Source organism: Galleria mellonella, unplaced genomic scaffold, assembly GCF_026898425.1.
Source record: "Galleria mellonella isolate WM207_F2 unplaced genomic scaffold, CSIRO_AGI_GalMel_v1 utg184, whole genome shotgun sequence".
Taxonomy (NCBI): Eukaryota; Metazoa; Arthropoda; class Insecta; order Lepidoptera; family Pyralidae; genus Galleria; species Galleria mellonella.
Window position 1 is genome coordinate 11207300 of NW_026442025.1, and position 24573 is coordinate 11231872.

Sequence of the window (24573 nt, forward strand, 5' to 3'; positions counted from 1 at the left end):
CAATGACAGCTGACGTTGATTTCTATCAAAGAGTATGTGTAATACATAAGAGAGATAAGAGAATCCACTTCATACCACCTAAATCGACTCGGGCAGGATATCTCACCAATATGCATAAAAATCCTTTTTTCGTTATATTAATATTAAAAATTGAGCCGATTAAGGTCATAATTAATTATACTATAGTTTTATAGTAGAAACTCGCATCATGTGATAAAAAAAATAAGAAAATTTTATGTGTTTTCTGTCTTGCATGTTCCGCACATTAATTTTTTTAGTAAAAATAAATGATAACATTCTTAAATATATTTATTATTGCATACAGTATCACCTTGAAACTTCAATTTAGTAATATCATTTGTAATAAACACAAGTTTTCAACACTTCCCGTAATAAATTGTAAATTTTTAGAGTAGACCTTGTAACAGTCAAAATTAATTATATATAGTCATAATTCGCACGTCAAAATGAAAAAAAAATCTTTTTTATACCACTGAGGTAGCAAACAAGCATACGGCCCACCTGATGGTAAGTGGTTACCGTAGCCTATGAACACCTGCAATACCAGAGGTATTACGCGTTCGTTGCGGTCCCTGCAAAAACCTCTTTACCCCCCTTTTGAAGAACCCCATGCTGTAGGCTCATGGGAAAACCTCGGCAGGGAGCTCATTCCACAACCTGAGTGTTCGTGGGAGGAAACATCTCTGAAACCGCGCAGTACGTGATCATTGAGGCTATAGGACATGAGGATGCACTCCCTGCCGATGGTGAGCTGTACGATGGTAGAAAGTGGCTGTGGGCATCATATTGAACAATTCCTCTGAGCACAATCCTTTATACAAGGGGTAGAACACGCAATGTGAGGCAAAATCTCTCCTAAGACTTAAAAGTTTGATAGCGCTTGTGAGCCTGGGATCATTGACAATTCTCATAGCTCGTTGTTGCAACGAGTCGAAGGATTCAAGCTGGTATTTAAGTGCTCCGGCCCATAAGTGACAGCATATGAATGAATATGAAATAATATTAAATATAAGGCTAAAACTGTTCAACAAATAGTTTAGATGGCAAGCAACCATTTGCATCACATTTAATAGTATTTGACATTATTAGTTAAGTTGGTACTATTTGGATTTCATCATTTAACTAAACGTTGGTATTATATTTCTTGACCAAATCAATATATTAAAAGCTAGTATAGAAGTTACACAAAACTGATTTCTAGTGACTAAAGCAAGCAGATAGGAAACCTATCAATCACTTTTAATACTAATTACCAAAGAGTATATAAATTACTTTTTGAGTGGTAACACCATACACGCAAACACAGTGTAGGACGACCCCCCACTAGATGGAGTGACGACCTGAAATCCATTGTAGGTAGTCAGTGGATGCAGGTGGCTCAGGATCGTTCTTTATGGCAGTTTATGGGGGAGGCTTATGTCCAGCAGTGAACGAATAATGGCTGAAATAATGATATAAATTATTTGAAAGTTTTCGTTCACAGACATGTACTGAAGAATACGTATGCGAATTATTGGTCGAGTTACTACTGGCAACTTTGAACAAAATTTCAAGCAAGTTGTCGATATCGAAATTGTAATATATATGTGTTACCTGACTATTTCTATTTTCGTATTCTCGCCGTCATCGTGAGAATTATTCATTCATTGTTGTCTTCGATCTGTTCAATCAAATCTAATTTGAAATGAAATCTTTTCTATTGTTTTGGAATGTGATTTTGATACCTAGTTGAATTTTTATGTTTATCTAATCTCTAATATACATTTGATTGCAATAATATCACGCCAATGGAATTTACGAACATTGCCGTAATGTAACGAGCTGTCGATTCAACAAAGCGTAACAGTGAACGGCGAAGATAATTTATTGTTATTTATTTCATCTAATTACTTTGGTATTTGTACACTTCCGAATGTGATACGGTGCTCGCTATGGAGGATTATAAGTTTCTCTTCAAAGTGGTGTTGGTAGGTAATGCGGGGGTGGGCAAGACATGTCTTGTACGACGGTTTACCCAAGGTCTATTCCCACCGGGGCAGGGCGCCACAATAGGCGTCGACTTCATGATAAAGACCGTCGAAGTAGACGGCGAGAAAGTGAAGGTAAGGGAACTCGTTTCTATATTTGGTCTTCCTATTGTATTATGTATTTCGTCGATCATCTGTTGTTATGTGCACCATATGTTTTGTTTATAAATGAAACATTACGGCACTCACTGTATTATGTTAATGTTAATATTTACATAAATAAAAGTTATTGTATTATTTAAATAAATAGTTGAATAATAAATATCTGATGACTTTCATTTTTGGTTCAAAAATATTAAACCTAAAACATCTTATATTTGATCACAGATTTCTTGATTTGTAGTGTAACTGAGTAGGTCTAAATTGAGTAAGGCCATCAGCTGTTTAATATTTCTTCCCAAGAAATATAGTTCAATATTAGTTTAACTTATATGTGATTTTTGAACTAAATTCATTTTATCAAAAAGAGGTACAATCAGAGCCTGTTTAGAATCATGTAAGATCACATCATACACATGAAACACATTTTTAAAGTGTAAAAAGATATCCTAAGTTTTGATAAACTTTTTTCCTTATATTTTGTAGGTTAGTGGGTCAATAATGTTTTATTAAATATACTACTTACACTGTCTGAATTATTTATGAATCTATATAAAGATATCAATAAGTAACTAAAAAAATTTAGTTATTTAAATTATTTAAAAAAAAGGAGTACATATTATTTGTTCCATTGGATGAGTTTCAATAATTAATAATTAAGTATATGTACTATCTATACTAATATTTACTAATATATAAAGTTGAAAGATTTGATTGTATGTAATGAATACATTCAAGAACTGCCTACTTAATAAATTTTAAAAATTCTTTCACCTATAGGAAGCTACATTATCAATGAGTGTTGTTATCTATATATTGTTATATATATATATATATATATATATATATATATGTATATATTTTTATATATATATATATATATATATATTATTTTGGAAAATTCTATTTACCTGTGCAAAGCTGAGCTGGATTGCTAGTATTTTATATGTAACTAGCTTTTTGCCTGCTGTTTCATACATCATGTAGAAGTGGTATTTTATTAAATTTTAATAATGTATTGAGATAAAACAAAACCAGATCTTAATTAAGATCTTCAAGAACACAACAAATGTATAGATTTGTTATTAGTAAAATAATAAAATACATATAGGTTTTTTTTAATGAATGAATATTGGAATGGTATTCCCACCTGCGCTATCGGTATACACTGATGGAGCACCAGTGAGGGATGATTGGTGAGGATGAAAAGGCAGGTCAGTTACCCATCTTGATGAATTCAATGATAAATTAATCATGATGGTTTCCAGGAGGAATCGCATGGAGGTCGACCTGATAAGATATATTGATAGCAATGGGGACTAACTTTCCCATTACTAACAAGCCTTTCCCCCCAATACATACAGGTTCAGTTAGCTGTGGAATTGTGTCATGAAAGAGTTTGAAAATCACTGGTTTGCATTATAATATATATAGAATATTACTAATACTAATATTAATATTCAATATATTTACTCCATCTAAATGGAAAGCCAGATATGAACTATGTATGTCTCTGCTCTAAATAAAATAACAAAAAAATAATAATCTAGTTTCCTATAAGCGTTTCTTAAATATATCTACTTGTTACATCCTACCATCCAGGGTTAAAAAAATTACCTACATAAAAAACAAAAATGTCTACAATGATTTAGTTTGTCAATTCTATACAGTTGAATTTGAATCAATGACAAAAAGTGTTCAATAGTATGAATAAGTTTTTATTTTTTTAATTTTTTTTTCAGTTGCAAATATGGGACACTGCTGGCCAGGAACGGTTCAGATCAATAACACAGAGTTATTACAGATCGGCGCATGCACTTATTTTGGTCTATGACATATCTTGCCAGCCCACCTTCGATTGTCTGCCAGACTGGCTGCGAGAGATAGAAGAGTATGCTAATAATAAGGTTCTTAGGATATTAGTTGGTGAGTACTGTGTATGATTCTTTTTTCACTTTTAGAGATTTATCTTCATAGCAGATTTCTGACTGGGTAGGCAGAGAATGCAGGGTGTGTTTGGGTAATCTTAAAACATTATTGCTATGTCATCTGGTAGCTGATAGATTTGAATTTGAATAATGTTGGTGTGAGTTTATAGAAAGTTAAATTTTAAACCTTACATACATACATATCTGTCACGCCTGTCTCCCATTAGAGTAAGCAGAAACAATGGAACACCAAATGCTACGATTCAAACAAACCTCTTTCGCTTCTTCCACATTCATCAATCTTTTCATACACGCTCGCCGGTTACGGGTACTTTTAATTTGGCCCTTCTTCAGCACGTCGTCTATTTGGTCAACATACGTCCGTCTAGGGCGGCCCCTACCGACATCTCCATTCATTCTTGCTCCATAAATCTCTTTCGGAATTCTTCTTTCATCCATTCTCTCCAAATGACCAAACCAATTTTGAACCTTGTCAAAGATTAATTTATAAACTTAATATGCATTTATAAAAATGTTTATAACCTAATAATACTCAAATCATTGAATGGATTTAAAAGATATTTGGTATATAGATGGACAATCTTCTCAATTAACATATAGGATACTTTATTCCAATTCGTGCGAGCAATGCCCCGGGATGTAACTAGTAAAAGATATCCATAAAAGATGACAGGAATGCAGTACCAATAGTTCCGAAATTAATGTGTTTAACAGGTAACAAAACAGACAGAGAGGACAGGGAGATACCGAGGCACATCGGCGAGGATTTCGCCCAGCGGCACGGCATGTACTTCCTGGAAACGTCGGCGAAAGAGGCCGAGAATGTGGAGCGGCTATTCATGGAGATAGCTGTGGAACTGATGGAGGTGGGTCTTGTACCGTCTATTCATTTACATCCTACTGCTGAGTATGGGTCTTTTTCCATAGGAGAAGGAGCTTAATAATACATACTAGGAGTAAAGGGATGAATAATGTATGTCTAAAAGCTCCATTGCTAGCAATGTATCAAGTCGACCTCCACATGGTTTCCCCTGGAAACCATCGGAGTTAATTATTAAATTTGTCACGATGGGCCAACTGACCTGCTTCCATCCTCACCTATGTTTCTTGGTTGGTTTTTGGTGCCCAATTAGTGTATACTGATAGCGTAGACTGGGTTACCAATCAATTTTCACTAATTAAAAAAACATATATATTAAGATGACGATTTAAAAGTGCTTGTAATCAAGTCTATTTTTAATAAAGATGTTTTTGAATTTGAATTTATGCGAACGTAATGTGACTGTAATTGGTTATTTATATTATGCCAGTGATATCTCGTAATTTCACTAGTTTCAACCCATATAATTAATTTCTTAAAATCCTTTTTCATCTGCATTGTACAAATGATGTTGTTATTTAAAAGTGTCATTCGATTATTTATTAGTTTACGATGGCAACATTTAACATAAAAAAAAAAATTGTTTCAGCAAGCGAAATGCAAGGAGTTACCGAAGTACGACGGCAGTTTAGGACCGATCAATGGGAAGACCACGTCAGTGGGCGACACCTCCTGTTGTCTCCGCTCGTAAACCAAACGAATTTATCTCATTGCTATTTATAACGTTTACGCCCTTAATCATAAAAATGCAAACAAATAATCTTTTTTAATTATTGTTGTGTAATTTTTTTTAAATTAGGAATTTAGCTCCAAAGAAAAAGATGATCGAGTGTTTATTAATAACGAGATTAAAATCATTATTAGCATTTTTTTTTAATATCAAAAAGAAATTTTCTCATTTTGGTTGTATTTTTTTATGTATGTATATCACGTATTGTAAACACAAAAAAAAAGCACTAAAATCCGCCAATGAATATTTACTTCGACAGAAAGAGATAACTATAATCTATGTATCTATCTATTCTATTTAAAAGCTGCACTCTTGTCAGTGGAGCCTATACTATACCTAACTATAATTAAAATATGTTTATTAAATATTTGACTTTTTATGACTGAGGGAGTTAACGTGTGTTTCTGTAACTTTGTCATCAAATGTAGGGCGTATTGATGCAATATGCTTTTGTGATATAAACAGAAATGGTATTGCCACAGACAAAGAATAAAAGAACTTATTCTATGAGTAACGTTTTAGTTCGCTAGCTGAGAACTTTTTAAATAATCAGAAATAAAGCTAAGATTATGAAAGCTCTTGATGATGAACTAGTCTTGGTAGGCCGTGCATTAGCGGTCATTATCATGATATATTTCACATATAGTTTGTTTTAATTTCATATGGAAGTCTTCAGGGAACGTGTGACGCTTTGCGTACAGCACACGATTCTATATCTTATATATTTGACACTTTAATACTCTATGAGGGTATATTATACATTAAAATTAATAGGAATGTTCAATACACGAAAAAGATGACATATTATGTTTTAACTTTAATATATAAACATCTTGTGGAATGATGTTCATTCATGCTAATTTCTGGGATCGTTCAACTGTTTTTAATTTTTTTTTAAATATGTATTGTTTACTCCAACTTGAGAGTATGATAGTATTCATTCCAGTGAGAGAAGGGGACCTGGTATGTGACAGTAGAGATCAAAATAACTTTTACCTGGTCAGCTTGAATCGTATATGATAAATCGGGCCAGACTTGCCTATCTGTAAATACTTGGATGTTAGTTAAATTATTGACTTGGACAAATTGTAAGTCCATGGTTCTGTCTACAATGTTATGTGCTGTCATACAAAACGAAAAGCTAGGCTTGTATATATTACATTGACACAAATAATTAGTAAATTAAATAACTACAAATTGGGGAGTTCAGATAGAAATTAGAAAGATATTAATTTTTTATTATTTATTTACTCGGAAATATTTTATATATTTTTAAGTCGCAATGCCTCTTCGTTGGCCTTATGGTCCCGGCATAGAGTAGGCCACCCCTTCCTTTTTCCTGGGTATCGTAAGAGACGTTTAAGGAAGGGCGAGGGATGGGCAGCAGCGTCCCTCTTTAAACATCTCTAAAGCCTAACTGCGGTTGAGCGTGGCAATTACTGTCAAAACCCCCCAAGGGGGTAGCTTATGTTCAGCATTGAACAGTTAAAAGCTGATTTTTTGATGATAATGTTGAATGCCTCTTCATCCTTTCATTTGTCGACCCCTTCACACTCATTATAGGCCTCTCTTTCACTTATCATACTTAACCTCATTCTCTTACTTATTTAGAAATTTTCATTCCCTACATATATGTATTTATTATATTATTTTAATGAGGCAAGCCTAGTTTTTCGACTTGTATAGCAGTACCGCCATTGGCATATTAATTCGCTGCTAATGTATTTATAATTATGGGCAAAAGATGTGATAGACATGTAAGGAAATGCTTAGACAACGAACTCAGTTCGTTGACTACTCAACCGCTGTGAATATAAAACAGTGTACTTGTTGATTTTAGCTGTAAGCGCTTTTTTACTATTTACAATTTTTGTATTTTTTTTTTTGCAGTGTAAATATTTTTTTATATTTTTTAATTGTTACTTATAATTATATTACAATAGTGACGTATTTGTTCTGGAATATAATGTTTAAATTGTTGCCAATATAAGAGCATTTATAACGAGAATAAGTATATATTTCTCTAAATTATTATTATATTCAATTATATCAATATATTTGAATTTAATAATAATGTAAGAAAAACTGAACTATGTGTGGTACAATCTCTTATTCCACGTCAAGGTATAGAGGGATAAAATTGTGTGAAAGGCGATTTATTAATTGGGACTAGTGATAGTTGTTTAATGTTCATCATTACTGGTGATGACGATGGCTAATTCTTGAGGAATTCATCACTATGCGCCAATTCATACGAATCCATCCTCACCTATTGTCCCTCACTGGTATCGCGCCAAAGTAAATCAATTACAAGTCCATTAAAAAAAATTGCATTATAAAACAAAGGGTTCTATGGCTTTTGGTTTTTTTTTATTTCAACATGGGTTTGATCTCATCACATCTAATATTAAGGAGTGTAAGTTATCTATCCAATGTGGTTTTGTTATATAGCCACATAGTATTTCATCTCTGTGTATATATAATGTACTTAGTTGTACTAATTAATACCTCTAAAGCACCAATAAGCACTATGAATTTTTCGAAAAAATAATATTTATCTCTCGTCGTAAATGCTCTCGGTTGTCTATTGAGATTTTATCTGTGATTGATTTCATTTAAAAGGGTTGTCTCCTGGGTTGCCATGTTGAACGACAATGACATCCTTACAGAAACACGATTTACTAGAATTGTATTTCGTAGTCTCGAGGTCATTCCACTCGCTTTAAATGCTTAGTGTTGTAACAGTGTCACGAATGTATTAATATAGTCGCACACAGCTCAGATAATGCCAGATACATGTATCTCATCAGATACCCAGATATACGAGTATCTGATAACATGACTTAGAATTCAGGTACATAATGTGAAAATATTGTATTTATGCAATATTTTAAATGCAGCCCATAGAAAAACTGTTAACGTGACTCAGGTACATGAGTATCTGATGATATGACTTAGAATTTAGATACATAATGCGAAAATATTGTATTTATACAAGATTTTAGGTGCAGTCCAAAGAAAACTGTTAACTTGCCTGTATCTGATATTAAGTTTATATGTATCTCGTGTGTGGGAACTGCAGATACAATAATGTTTAATTGCTCAGATACAGATAGTATTTGTGCTGTGTGTGACGACCATTTATTGTGATTATAAAAATCATATATATAGTTACATTTAGAGTCAATTCGCTTTAGAGTAGTGATAGTGTTTGGAATCATATTTTTGCATATCAATACCAATTGTACAGTGTTATTGAGACCAATATAGATTTACTTGCTTAAATATGTAAGTATAATAATGCAGATCTATCGTAACACTTATACTGGGATATGGGCGAAGTGTGAGGGGCACCATGGACATTGCATCATGATCCTAGATATCAATAATTTTTTTTTTTTTAAATTTGAACACACAAATTTCTGTTTAGAAAAATATATAATGTACATAAAATAGTACATCAATTTAGTTGTAATATCAAAATGCTTCTAAAAAAGTTAATTTAATTAGAATATTGTGTTGTTCATGGTATTGTTATGGGTATAGGTGATGTGTATTATTGCTTATCAGGTGTGCAGTGTGTTTGTCATTCCCAGTAGGATAAAAGAATATTAGGGGAAGGTCCTTTGAGCTCTGCATGCTAATATGCAACCTATGCAGAATATCAAATGTTGTGTATATATTTACAATATTTCAATATGTAGATTGTAGAAATAAAAGTAAACAAATTGAGTATGAGATTCTGGGTTCGATTTGCAGGTAAATTACTTTGAAATTATTCAATCACAATCATCAATCGATCAATCACCAATCATGATGTAGTTATATTTATGATATACCTGAAAATGAATCAGTGTAAATAAGTTGTTTAAAATTAATATTTATCTTATTTTTTTAATTTATTAATGAAACATTTGCAATGTATGGCTGCAGAATACAGGTTAAAAGTTCAGCTATTCAATGTTATAATTGCTGTACTAGAACCCTCAATTACATCATTCAACGGATATATCTATTTAGATCAATACGTTCCACATTGTTATGTAATTGTTTGGGGCATGCCAAAGATGTTGGACCACTGGTTGTTCTTATTCTTTACACTGTGGCTATTCAATCTATATTTAAAACTCAGAGCTCCTTTCCCTATTTCCTTTGGACTTGTGAATATTCATTTTTGACACTGTAACAACAATGTTGTTTTAAACGGGGTCGATTTTAAAGCGCCATCTATCTCTAAAACTAAAATTATAGCGATACAAACGCCATCTACCTTTAAAACTATATTATAGAATACATAATGATTATGTTGGATTTGAAGCTGGGGCGATGGGGTATGCCCCGAGGCCCCTACCTCACCCGCCTTACCAACTGGCGAGTCAAGACAAGGCCTGATTAAATAATTAATTATGATTGTTAGGGATCAATATGAATTTAATTTATAATAAAACTACTTAAAATTAAGTTTTTGATGCTCCATATTGTAATAGTTTTGGAAACATTTTTTTTTATTTTAGGGATAGCTTTGGTACTTCCGAATTGACCCCAATATTAGTGTTTTGTTATTAGGTACTAATTCTTTAGCGTACATTAGACGCCTCGTGGAATGGTTAACTAGACAATGTGTATAGAATGTAATATTGCTGAAATACTATTTTGTAGTTATGTATAATATACAGGTTAATTATTAATTATATTATTAAATAATATCTGACGAATAACACCTGAGTCCTCAGGAATGGCAACACATGGGGGGTATCATGGGCGAAACAGTATACTCTGTTATGTCCATGGTACTGCTAATGTCTATAGGCGACGGTTACCACTTTCCATCAGGTGGCCCGTCTCAGCTTGTTGTATAAAAAAGAAAAAAAAATAGTAAAAATAGAAATTTATTGATCCATTTCTCTGGTGCTGTGTTGACCAAGTTGCTGTGTGTAAATGAGGTCCTGATTGTGAAGATGTTATGATTTTCGATCGCGCCAATTTTGGATTTCTTTTTAATTGGCTCGGTTATTTTTTAATATTACATGGTTGCCTAGGTCGAAAACTGGGCAATTTCATCTGTTTATGTGGAAAAATAAATAATTTTTGTTATAAATAATGACAGTATATTATCTTTATAATTATTTATTTCTCTACCCAAGTTGACGAGTTGTAAGATTGTCTATGGAATTTTTTTGTATTATTATGGTAAATATTATTTTTTTTAATTGTACAGTATTGCTTTTTTTATTATAACTTGTTGCTTCTAAACAAATCATATATTTACACATATAAATAGGAAGAGGTGTTTCCGGTTTGTATGTGTGAATGTATGATTATAACATACGCAGGTGATATAGGTAGTTGGATTTACTACAAGTATTATTTCATAAGTATTTAATTGAAAAGTTTATAAACCTGTGACACAAAGAACAATTCAAGATATTTTTATTAGATATAAATAATCTTGATTAAACCAGTGTTCAAATAAAAAAAGAAAAACCTTTATTAAATAGTCAATTTATGAGCTACAATTACGCAAACAAATCCTTTGAATTTTTATGAGTTAAGGGTTAAAAATAGGCATGTTCTACTGCATTATAGTATTTCAGCAAATTGTTAAATTTAAGTTAGTGTTAACTTTGTATTTATTGTCGTTTTTAGGTGTCTATTTTTGGGAATTAATATTTGTTTTTTTTTTACTTAACATCACTTTAACTATTATTAATAGCACTTTGTTGTGAGATTGTTTTTTGTATTCTTTTTTTAAAAGTTAAAATAATGGATGTTGAAATTATGTGAAATTATTACACATTGATGTATGATAAGGAACTAGATAAATAATCATGTGTAAGTGTCCGATACAAAACTGCTCTATGGTTAAGGTAGAGTTTATCTATTACTAATTTCGAATTTTAAATCTGTATAACATAATGTACATTTTACAGTAAAAATTATGAATCGGTAAAAACTGGTTTTTATTGAAAATAAACAGTTAAAAATATTTTTTGTATTTTTAACTTTTTTTGCAATAAAAATCTGTTAAGAAAACTATAAAAACTGTAATGGACTTTTTAAATGATTAAACGACTTGAAACAAGCATACTATTTTTACTTGTGAGAATAAAAGTTGGAACAACTTTGTCTTTGCCCTGCAAGTGGTAATAGATAGCTCGACTGTTTATTTTTTTTCTTATTTTGTTTCTTTTTCAAATGTTATCGATTGTATATCTAGTTTCTTTACTACATCTATAGCAATTTATCTGTTTACGATAGTGATCATACTGAGTGTCCTGTTGAAGTTCCTATCGGCACCTCCGTGAAAAAACATGGACCGCCAGTATGATACTAAAGGTTTGAAGGCTAAAAAAAGCTGTATATCGTTGTAATAAGATTGACAATGTATATTTTGTTATATCATTAAATTTATAATACAGTGGATTTGTAATGGACCCACCGTTTTACACAGCAGGGTAATGCAAGACGACAGCAAGATATTTCTATCTGCGATATTAGTTATGTATAGATATGGAATTGACATGAGGCGAGATGCTAGCACTTATCTTCAAAAATGGAAGTTTTTTAATTTTTTTGGAGGTAAAAAGTAAGTGGCTCTCGTTCACCTTACCCTCTCTCTTTAAATATGCCTATCATATCCGTATATTTTTTTATGGGTGTAAATAGTACGGTAGTCCCGCCTGCGCTAACGGGATACGCTGGCGAAGCACCAGTGAAGGGTGATAAATGAGAATGAAAATAGGCTAGTTAGCCCATCATGATGAATTCATCAGGAATTAACCATGATAGTTTTCAGAGGGAATCGCGAGGAGGTCGACCTGATTGGGTATATTGCTAGCAATGGGATTCTCAGTCTCCATTACTAACAATTCCTTTCCCCCCTTCAATGGTGCTATTACCCCCACCATATCCGTATTAGATGAATAAAGTAATTTTAATCAGCCTTTCTAGCTTATGTCAATTCCATATTTCTAGACTTGGTACTAGGTACTTTATCCATGGATAATTATAATTGTTACATCATTATGTATCTATGATTTAGTGTTACGCTTTTAATGTTTTCTTTCTCTTTTTAGAAAATATTGATAACGTACTTAAGTGTCTATCGAACGCAAATCTAGTTTATGCATCTTGCACCAGTACCATACCAATGTGCTCAGAATGTAATTTTGTTGTCATGATTTGAAGGTAATGAGTGATAGCCATGTCTGTTATGTTAAACCAATCTAGACCGTATTGTTAACGGAATAAGAATTAATCTTGTTTATATTTGGACATTACGTGCCTCACGGCATCATTGCATTGGATCTGAAAATACATTCCTACTTAATGTTTTCTGATAATGAATTAATTCTCACCAAAGAAACGGAATTATTGTAATACTCGCATAAATAAATGATCACTTTCGATACAAATGTTTTTTTTTTTCTTATTTTTCCTCTTGTCAAATTTTAATATTTTAAATGCATATTTTTAAAATACACGTTTTATTTTAGTTTATAAGGTCAATTTATTGGGGCTGGGGGGAGGGGGATATGTTAGTCTTCCTCCTAGACAAGTGTTGAATATTGCTGTCTTTTCCCATTTTATTAGTTTTTGGTTATTAAGTCCTCCCCTGTGAAGTGCAACGCTTTAATGCGGTTCATTTATAGTTGATTAATGAACATGATGATAATGATGATGTTATTATTAATGCTGTGATCAAATACAATAAAACTGAATTTCATGAATTATTCGTGGCTCAAATTAACTATTTTGATTCTCAAATTAATAGTATAAGATTTAAAAAATGTAATGACATTATTTACTAAGTGTGTGAAACGGAACGTACCTATCTGTAGTGATGTGATGTATGACGTTGTGATGTATGATGATGGTGATGATAAATAATGAAGAATAATATTTTTGTTAAGTCTCCTAATGTATTTGAACAAAATATTGATATTATGTAGTAAAAAGAAATTAACAAAAAATTTGGATAAACCGTGATCATAATCGGTTTATTGTAACTAGGGACTATTTAATTATTATGCTGGATTTTTTTATATTTACAATTTGATCAATATAAACATTTTCTAATAAAATGAATTAAACAAATACTTTTTATAAATAAACAAGACGAAACCTTGACATTTCTAAAAATTATCGATCCACCACTATTAAATGTCGCTTTGAAATGGCGGACGTTTAGGGGGAGTGTCTCGCAAAAATTTGTATTACAGGATATTTTATACGCAATAAGGTCAGTGGATTTTCAAAAATATAATCGTAATGGTAGTTATATTTTACATACTATCTTCAAATATAATTTCTTTGAGTGCAAATACAAATTTAGGCCATTTCCGGTGGACAGCCGGTCAAGTTATTCAAAACAAAGGTGTTTTTACTGTAAATTCCATTTTACTACATCCTTGTTTAATTTTGTATGAAAGTGGACTGTTTCATTCCATGAAAATATTGTTTATTCTTGCCGTTTTAGGTTTAAAAAATAATTACTCGATATTCCTTTCCCATTTATTGAATAGTGGAGTTTTAATCCATTGTCAAGAATTGCAGTTTAAATATTAATTCTTTATAAAATTATTCAATTATAAAACACAGCGTAATGAATAAAAGGTATTGCTACTATGAATTTAGCAAAGACTGTGTTTTTATACTCATATAAACTTAGTAATATTTGTCAATTTTTAACAAAATATTTTCTTGCTAAATTCTAATATTATATTGCTAATTCTAATATGATATATTGTTTTCAGATAATATTTCCTATTCGTACATTCCGATAAAAGACTGATTAACATTGTATAAAAGTGGAAAAAGATGGCTTGGAGGTTTAAAGCTTCAAAATACAAAAATGCGGCACCAATTGTGCCCAAGCCTGAAGCATGTATTCGAGATATATGTGTCGGGTCATACCAAACATATGGGAACAACATTTGTGCTTCTGCAGCATTTATGGCCTTCAATTGGGAGCATGTGGGGTCCAGTCTTGCTGTGCTGCCACTCGATGACTGTGGAAGAAAGAGTAAAACAATGCCATTGCTCCATGCTCATTCAGATACCATAACGGATATGGAATTCTCACCGTTCCATGATGGTTTACTACTTACAGGGTCCCAGGATTCATTGGTGAGTTTCTGTATAATTTTTTCAGATAGCAAATTTGTCTTGAGTGTAACCTAGTTGGTCAATGGAGCATTGGATGTGTGCCTTTCCAAAGCATATTTCACTTATTTCAGATGAAATTTATGCACTGTTATGAAAAAAATGAGCTAGTGTATCGAGGTTACATTGACCTAGAAATTCAAACATTGTGTACAGATTAAAAATGAAATAAAATTGGCTTCATATTTTTTATGTACTTTAACTATGTACATATTTTCTAGTACTACATACTTAATATATAAATATATTACATTGTTCATTCAATCTAATTTCTGAAACTACTCAAGATATAATTAATAAAAATAAAAATTATTATTATTATAAATGAATATTATTTGCTTCCATTTGAGAGATAGGATAATTTGAATTCTGATAAGAAAATATAGTACTGGTAGTTGGTAATAGGTTAGGTAGTAGCTATTATAGTTATAATTTTATAAAGAATAAAAAAGCAGATGTATAATAGATTATTAAAGTTTAATATATCTGTTTCTGCAAAAAATTATCAGGCAGATATGTTTACTCTTGCTTGCTTAATAAAAATACTCAGGCTATTAAAAAAAGTTTAATTTCCTCTGTTAAAAGCTCATAAATTCCAACCAAAACTACTAAATCAGTTACACTTAAAAGGTCCTTATTATTAAGCTGTAAGTCCAGTAGATTTTTCATCAAATTCATATTCATTGTAATAGATTTGTTTCTAAGTTCTTGTAAATTGTCATCTTTTATAATTTTCCAAACCCAGCAGTAAATTCTACTGCTGGGTTCAAAGAATGCTATCATCTACTGATAAGAACCATCAAGAAATTTAACAGGTGTTCTGAGTTGCAGTTGCAATAAATTTATAATGTTAAAGCATTATGTGTATTTATTTAAATATACTGTGTCTAAAATGACATGGTCATCTAAAAGCCCTTGTGTGAATGACTAAAACTATGCACATTTTTTAATTATAAACCCATGACTTTGTATACCTGAAAAAACAAACTTTAACCATGATATTATAGAAACATTTAAACAGGCTCATTTTATTAGTTAAAGGTTAAATAAGGATAACTTGCTTGGTAATAAATCATATGTCCTCACATAATTACAGTCTGAAGGAAAATACTAATACATTTAATATTAATATATTTGCAATATTATTAATAATTAAATTGATTATTGTCAGTGTTGGCTACTGGATAACACAAAATTCCTTTATACTTATTTATTTATTGTATTTGGGACAACAAACAATCTTACAATTATTCATTGATCATACAGAAGTGTATAGACATATCTTAATTAATGTAAAATCAACACTGTTATGCATAGATAACTACAGCTATGTTACTCTCTTATGTTACTTTTATTATATAATTATATGCGGTTATTCAAAACACTTAGTACTTTTTTAAACCTATTAAGTATGTGTGAGAGCGAAAATATCAAGCTCTGGAAGTTGTCATTTAAATTTATATATTTTTTTTTTATAGTTTTCTTAAATTGATATTTTAAGAGTTCCATTTCCATTCTAAGGCACAATTTCGTTAAATATATCTCTTAACCTAGGGGTCAGCAACCTTTTGAGTTGAAAAAGTCAATATATACAATTTACAAAATTTTAGTTGTTAAAGACCCACAAATTTTTTTGCCAACAAATAGCAATTTGCATAAATAAAGTTTGGTGCCAAATCCTCGTTCATCCATTCAGAAAGATTTTTATTTTTTTATAAAATAAATAATATTTGTGTATGGAACTAAAGAGCTACACCATCACGTCCAAAGAGCCGCAGGTTGCCGACCCGTGTCTTAACCTAATATTTTAATTTTATAATTTGGTGAAATAACTGTTTTATGGCTTATAACAAATTAAAATTATAATAAAGATTTTGCTGTGATATCAAGTTGAAATACTAATTTTACACATAGGTTTTGAGAAGTGGTGCCTCAGATTTTCTCAGAATTGCTGCAGAAACTATCATTGAGTTAAATAATTATGGTAATGGTGGATTTATACCATGAAAGGAATTTCTACTTGTACTGTTTAGGTAATAAGCATCTCAAAGTGTATATTTGCCTAATATTAGAAGAAGTATTTGAAAGAAAGAAAGAAAGAAAATATAACAGTTCAATATTGGATTATTACAATTTTATTATATGCAGTTGCATTGCATTTTATTATATCAGGCAATATAATGATACTGTTTTGATGACGACATTACTGAAAATGTTACATGATGTAATATTGTTTATCAATAAAATGACACTATAATATTTGTTTTGGTAATAATATCAGATAAATTTACTGGAAAAATCACTGACTCTTTGATAAGATTACAAATGCACACACACACTTTACAGAAATGTTAGTAAACGAAAATAAACTCGAATAAATAACATTTAACAATAACATTAAGTATTGGCTGTCGCTCACTCATACATAAACGATATATCTCCTTTAAAGAGTTCGCTTTATATCTTGAGGATATAAAAAACTTTGCTACAAAATACATCTTAAAATTCCTATCACTGATAGGAATTAGCAGCGAACTTAAAAAAAAGTGTGACCACAAAAGATCATGGACAGGTAGTAGTGTCACAGGCTTTTTTGCCTAAATAAAGCCCCTATTTCAATAATAATAACATTCAAACTTAGTAATATTTTGATGAATGAATGACAGATTAAATTAAAGACTTGGAATGAACCTTAATCAGTAAGGTGGAAAGCTTATTATGGGGTTTGTATCCTAAATATTGCTTAAAATAACTCAATTATCGATATAAGGATTTTTTACTCTCGACTACTCTTATTATGCGGAAATTTAAATAGTATATAAGTTATTGTTAAAATAGATTATTATTTTTCATGCTATTCTTCAAATTTATAAAATATCATTAAACTACTCAATTTGTTTAATAAAATTTTGTAAATGTGTACAGATGTGTATTTATTCCAATCATTTCCAATATTTTTGTCATGCAGATAAAGTTGCGGGTAAAAGCTAGTTTGATATATTAATCTGGTTTCATTGTCCTAGGTGAAAGTGTGGCATATCCCACCGGAGGGTCTCAAGGAGTCGCTCTCCACAGCTGAATGCACGCTCTCACAGAAGCAGCGGCGAGTAGAGAATGTTGGATTTCACCCAGTGGCCGATGGGTTGATACATGTCGCATCCGGCCATGAATTTGCTTTATGGGATTTGACCAAGCAGAAAGAAGCTTTTGGTAAATTTTCATACTACACTCTTGAATAACTTAAAATAAGTAATTTTACACAGCAGGGTGTAGAGGAGCGTTTTTTTTTAATGGATGATAATGGAATGGTAACACTGCTCGCGCTAACGGTATACGCTGGCGGATTACCAGTAAGGTATGATAGATGATGATGAAAAGGCAGGTCAGTTAGCCTATCGTGATAAATTCAAAGATAAATTAGTCATGATGATTTCCAGGAGGAACCACTTGGAGGTTGACCTGATAGAGTATATTGATAGCAATGGGGACTAATCTTTCCATTACTAACAATCCCTTCCCCCCTGTAGAGAAGCGTTATCTTAGAAATGGCAGCCTACGAGTGGACCATGTGTACCATGATATAAGTGGACCATAGACATCAGTGTGTTTTATAAGTTCTATTCATGTCGGTCGGGTATATTGCTAGCAATGGGATGCTCAGTCTCCATTACTAACAATCCCTTTCCCCCCAATCATCAACCGTTAACTGTCCACTGTTGAACACATACCTCCCCTATAGGCTACCTTTGTTATTGGGGTGCATTACCACTAGTTGCCACGCTTGGCAGGCAAATTTGCAATCGCAGTTAAGCTTTGGAGATGTTTTAATAGGGATGCTGCAGGCTATCCCTCGACCATAAATTTTCCTTAGTTGCTTCTTACAACACCCACGGGAAAGGAAAGGGTTGTCCATTCTATACTGGGACTACACGGCGCAACTTTAAATATACGCAACAACAAGAACTTCTCTCTTTTGAAAGTAGCTTACAAAGATTTTTGGATGGCAATAGTTAGTTATTTATTTTAGTTATATTTTCTATTGAGCCCTTTAATTCGTGTTTCGTAATCCCGTAATTCCCATTCGTGTTTCTACCGTGAAGCAGTTGTTTTTGCATGGCTGTGTGTCGGTTTGAAGGGTGAGATATGGCGTGAATTTACTTGGTACAGAGGAATAACACCCGAGACCTCAGGAATGGCAACGCATGGGTGGTATCATTGGCGAAACAGTATACTCTGTTATGTCCATGGTACTGCTCATGTCTATAGGCGACGGTTACCACTTACCATCAGGTGGGCCGTCAGCTTGTTTGCCATTCTAAGTTGTATAAAAAAACTCTGTACAGTAAGTTTTGTCTTCAATTCATTCTTCATTAAAATTGTACAGTGAACAAAGATCACGGCGAGGTGATTCAGTCGTCATCGTGGAAAAAAGATGGGCGGCTGATCGCGACCTCTTGCAAGGATAAGAAAGTGCGCATCATTGACCCTCGTGCGTCGAGCGCTGTACTCGATGTCGCCAACAGCCATCAGAATATCAAAGACAGCAGGATCGTCTGGTTGGGGGATCAGGATCGTATTTTAACCACAGGTAAGTTTGTAATATACTCGTTCTGTCCCGCGGCTGTGTCCTCGTAAATATGTATTCAGATACAATCTAGTTGTGTCCCAAACTTTAAAATAAATATGTCATGTGAGTAATAACTATTAAAGTGCTTGCAAACTTCATAACCTTCAAGAAAAGAGCATATTCCTTTTTAAAAGGCCGGCAGCACACCTACAATGCCGTTGGTGTTGTGGGTGATCATGGGCGGCGGTAGTCACTTACCATCAGGTAAGCCGCATGCTCGTTTGCCCCCTGTGCTCTCAAAAAATCAATTTTGTAATTATGTATAACTTTAAAACATATTTTGCAACAAGTACTTGAAATTGGATTACAAATTTTATATAGAATAGAATAGACAATATTTATTGCCAGAAAAATGCTGATGCTGTGAGTGTCCCAGTGCAATGTGTACAGCTGCACAGCGCTGGTTTTCAGTCAGTCCCTCTCTCAACAAAATACAACAAAAATGCAAATGGGTACAACTGCAAATGCCTGTTACAAGAAATATTTCTTAGATCGTATACCAAATAAAAAGGAAAGAAAATTTATCAGTTGGACTCACATTTGCGACACATATATACATATATATGACGCAGAATGTATATATCTAAAAGAATAGCCCATTTAGCATTTAATATTTCTCGGTGTGAAGATACATGGGGTATCATGTTTGAAAGTACAATATTGAAGTACTTCAAATATTATTATTTTAGCTATTAACTGTCCACTGCTGGGCATAAGCCTTCCCCATGAGAGGAGTTTTGCCAGTAGTCGCCACGCTTGGCAGTAGCTTGTGTTGGCAACCGCAGTTAGGCTTTTAGAGATGTTTTAAGAGGGACACTGCTGCCCATCCCAATTACTCCATATATGACATCGATGAAACATTGTTTGACAGGATTCGACTCTGCCAGACTGAGACAGATTATGATTCGAGATGTTCGTAACCTCTCGCAAACCCAGAAGACCTTGGAACTGGACTGTTCCACTGGTATCCTGATGCCGTTGTTCGATCCTGACACCAACATGTTGTTTTTGGCGGGGAAGGGAGATACCACTATTCTCTACATGGAGTTGACGGATCGCGAGCCATACCTCATCGAGGGGTTGAGACACTCTGGTAAGTAATTTTTTATTACATTACTAAGATCCTGCCCGGCTTCCCACGGGTAAGATTGAATTTTCGTAAATAATTATAGACTATGTTACATTTTGATAATATTATATTAAATTCTTTATTGCATTTGTTAATTACATTGTTAATGCATTTATAAATATTGTGAGCAAGGGTGGCCTTATCTCTAACAGAGATCTCTTCCAGTCAACCCAATGCAGTTAGAAAACATGTTGTTAGCGGGCAGCTGAAGTGCTACAACTATTAATATTTAGAGTACATAAACAAATATACAGTTAAATAAAATATTAAGATAAATAATAAAATATTACATAAATACATATATTATAAATACATATAATACCTACCTACTTGTACAATAGAAATACTTTTTGTAGGTGAAAGAAATTTTAAAATAACTTTAGATGTGGCAAAATTATTTATTTTGATTTAAAAACTAAACTACTAAACAGATTTCTATTGAATATCTATTACGGTCTGTAAGATTATACCTTCAAATAAAAAAGAATTTTCTAAAGCGGCGTATAACTGACGGAGCTATGAGGTAACAAACAAACAAAATAATACAACCGAATTGAGGACCTTGTTCGTTTTGAAGTCGGTTGATAAAAAAATAATAGATTTTAAATTAAACTTTCAGGAAAGTAATTTTGATTACAAAAATTTATATATATATATTTATAGATGAGGAAGAAAGCAGGTCATTTAGCCCATCCTGATGCATTCAACTAGAATTAACCACGATGGTTTCCAGGGGAACCACGTGGAGGTCATCTGACAGGGTATATTACTAGTAATGGAGCTATTTGACCCCATTATTAACAATCCCTTCCCCCCAAAATTTATTGTGTTAGTATGAAGTAATAAAAATAAGAAAGTGTGCAATTTTTAATACATAGTTCTTTTTTTTTTTAATAAATAGGCGAGCAGACTAAAGGCGCATGTCTCGTGCCGAAGCGCGCTCTCCGCGTGATGGAGGCCGAGGTGAACAGAGTGCTGCAGCTCGCGGGCTCCACTGTGGTGCCCATTATGTACCAAGTACCCAGAAAGGTATGGTCAATATTTTATAATGGTTTTTTTTAAGGTACTTGAAATGGTAGTAAGGTACAAGCAAGCTGATGATCCACTTAATGGAGAGTAGTAGCCGTCGCCTATAGGCATGAACGGTGCCATGGGTCGCAACACATTTGCGTTGTCTAGAAACATTTTGAAATTGAATGTGACTTGAATGGAACTGGATTGAACAGATAATATGAATACAGCATTGTTCTTTTATACAATTTAGAATGGCAAACAAGCTGACGGCCCACCTGATGGTAAGTGGTAACCGTCGCCTATAGACATGAGCAGTACCATGGACATAACAGAGTATACAGTTTCGCCCATGATACCCCCCATGCGTTGTCATTCCTGAGGACTCAGGTGTTATTCCTCTGTACCCAGTAAATTCACGCCATATCCCACCCTTCAAACCGAAACACAGCTATGCAAACACAACTGCTTTACGGTTAAAACACGAATGGGACAGAGGTACCCAAGCAATCGACTTTTGTACAAAGTCTCCCTCTGGTGTTCTTTACATAACAATATTTTATCAGACAAGAGAATAGAAAGCATACTCGTCATAATGGTTTCAGTCTTTTTTTTAATGGGTGATAAATGTGTGGTGAATCCGTCTACGCTATCGGTATACACTGACCGGTAATAGATGACTGATGATAATGAAAGCAGGTTAGTTAGCCCATCCTGACGAATTCAACTAAAATTGGCCACCATAGTTTCCAGGGGGAACCACGTGTAGGTCGACCTGACAGAGTATATTGCTAGTAATGGGGCTGTTTTATCCTATTACTAACAATCCTTACCCTCTCATAATGGACTAAGGTCTGTTAGCACATCATGATGAGTACACTTGAAGTTTAGCACGATTGTTTCCAGGGGAGACCACATGGAGACCACTTGAAAACCATTGTGCTGAATTCCAGGTGTATTCATCACGATGGGCTAACTGACCTGCATTTTCACCTATCATTCCTCACTGGTGCCCTGCGCATACCGTTAGCGCAGGCGGGGCCACCGTTTCATTATCATTCACCAAAAAAAAAACACTCCCTCCCGTAATGCCGGCGTTGTAGTGTAATTGTGGTTTCCATGTTTACCGCAGAGCTATCGGGACTATCACGCTGACTTATACCCGGAGACCAGCGGCGCGGTGACGTACCTGAGCGCTCCCATGTGGCTGCAGAACCAGGACTACCCGCTGCCCAGCATCTCCATGCATCCAGACGCCAATAATACACAGGTAGGACGAGCATTCCCTAGAATTACTAATAAATACTATTTACTAATAAGAATAGTAGGATTACTTAGTAGTAATTTTTTTTAATGGAAGATAATGAAATGTGACCCCGCTTGTGCTATCGGTATACACTGGCGGGGCACCAGTGAGGGATGATTGGTGAAGATGAAAAGGCAGGTCAGTTAGCCTATCATGACGAATTCAACGATAAATTAGTCACGATGGTTTTCAGGGGGTTTGTGTTGAAGTCTATCTAATAAGGTATATTGATAGCAATGGGGACTAACCTCCCCATTACTAATGATCCCTCCCTCCCTACTACTACCATTTTTACTATAGTCCAAGATCTATGTACAATTTATTTATATCAGACAAAATGAAATGAAATTAATATTTATTTGCCAATATAATTTTTACACAAATAGTACAATAGTAGTTCAAATAATAATAGATTAACAGTTTGGTTATAAACAGTTTATTTAACAAAACATTATTTAACAAAACAAGTTTACTACAGAACAAAAATTTAACACATCATTTTTGTTATCAACATAATTATTCAAAAATGTTTCAAATTTCTTTCATGTTATCGAAATTTATTCAAAAAATCTGGGATATTACATGTAACTATTGGACATGGGTGGGATACGTTAAATTTAGGATTTCGCAATCCAACTTGAATAAGTGAGAGAGGCGACTCCAAATTCCACCGAATGAATTATGCATTTTGACATATAATAATTTGCTATTTTAATTGAATTGAATGTTTTGATCACTAATTATATCATTCAGAAAGTGTTTCTGTGATAAATTCAGCAGAACTTAGTTTCCTTTTTGTTAAGTTCTATCAAAGTTAACTTTATGCCGATTAATAGACATCAATGGCAGTAAGTTCGAATTTGGCCTACTCTAACAAACTTTCCGGTGATGGACAACACCATTAACAAATCAAATGAACCTCAGTAAAGGCAGTGGGTGAGGCCACTGCCATGTTCGTTTAAAATATGCTCGGTGAAATGGGAGGATGGCCAACATTACGCCCACCACGTAGGTAACAGTTGCCAAATGCCATGCCGTTGGCGTAATCAAGGATTCCAATTGTGGGCAGTTACTATTTTCCATGTTTTATTATTTTTCTTGATACTAGAAACATTCCCCAAAATCTTATATCAAAATTTTTATATATTCCCAATGTTTTACTAGTATTTGCCACACTTGGCAGGCGAGTTGGCAACCGCAGTTAGGCTTTGGTGATGTTTTAAAAGGGGCGCTGCTGCCTATCCCTGGAATATTAAGTTCCCTTAGTCGCCTCTTATAATACCCACGCGAAAAGAAGGAGTGACCCATTCTATACCGGGACCATACGGCAACATACTGATTTAATATCATTATACCAGCCTTTAGCTGTCAGGATTCCGTGGTCCCGGCATAGAATAGGCCAACCCTTTCCGGTGGGTGTCGTAAGAGGCGACAAAGGGAGGACGAGGGATGAGTCCTTCTTAAAACATAGTTATTATATATTTAAAATTGCAATTTATATTAAATTAATGAAGCCATGTATGGCATTACAATGCCTACTATCGTATCCGGAATGCGCGAATGCATGCAAGATAAATAATTACATATACAAACATTATTTTTATTTGATAATAAAATTGTTGCGGATAC

At 33.2% G+C, this 24573-nt stretch overlaps 2 protein-coding genes across 3 annotated transcripts in view; both read left to right on the forward strand.

Annotated features, from left to right (window-relative positions):
- Window positions 1–1590: 1590 nt before the first annotated feature.
- Window positions 1591–13121, forward strand: LOC113520214 (ras-related protein Rab-30). The gene is made up of 4 exons (XM_052893762.1): window positions 1591–2123; window positions 3890–4073; window positions 4811–4962; window positions 5566–13121. Exons 1-4 carry the CDS (start codon window positions 1953–1955, stop codon window positions 5665–5667), a joined length of 609 nt encoding a protein of 202 aa, XP_052749722.1. The 5' UTR covers window positions 1591–1952; the 3' UTR covers window positions 5668–13121.
- A 732-nt stretch (window positions 13122–13853) lies between these two features.
- Window positions 13854–24573, forward strand: part of LOC113510318 (coronin-7) — a 30618-nt gene continuing 19898 nt past the window's right edge. Inside the window, exons 1-7 of one of the 2 annotated variants that reach the window (XM_052893720.1) lie at window positions 13854–13948; window positions 14463–14835; window positions 17895–18081; window positions 19256–19459; window positions 20370–20591; window positions 21529–21656; window positions 22771–22908. In XM_052893720.1, the coding sequence (XP_052749680.1) occupies window positions 14527–14835; window positions 17895–18081; window positions 19256–19459; window positions 20370–20591; window positions 21529–21656; window positions 22771–22908 (1188 nt within the window). In that variant the 5' untranslated portion in view covers window positions 13854–13948; window positions 14463–14526. The remainder of the gene's footprint in view (window positions 13949–14462; window positions 14836–17894; window positions 18082–19255; window positions 19460–20369; window positions 20592–21528; window positions 21657–22770; window positions 22909–24573) is intronic. The other variant, XM_052893721.1, reaches the window with a different exon arrangement.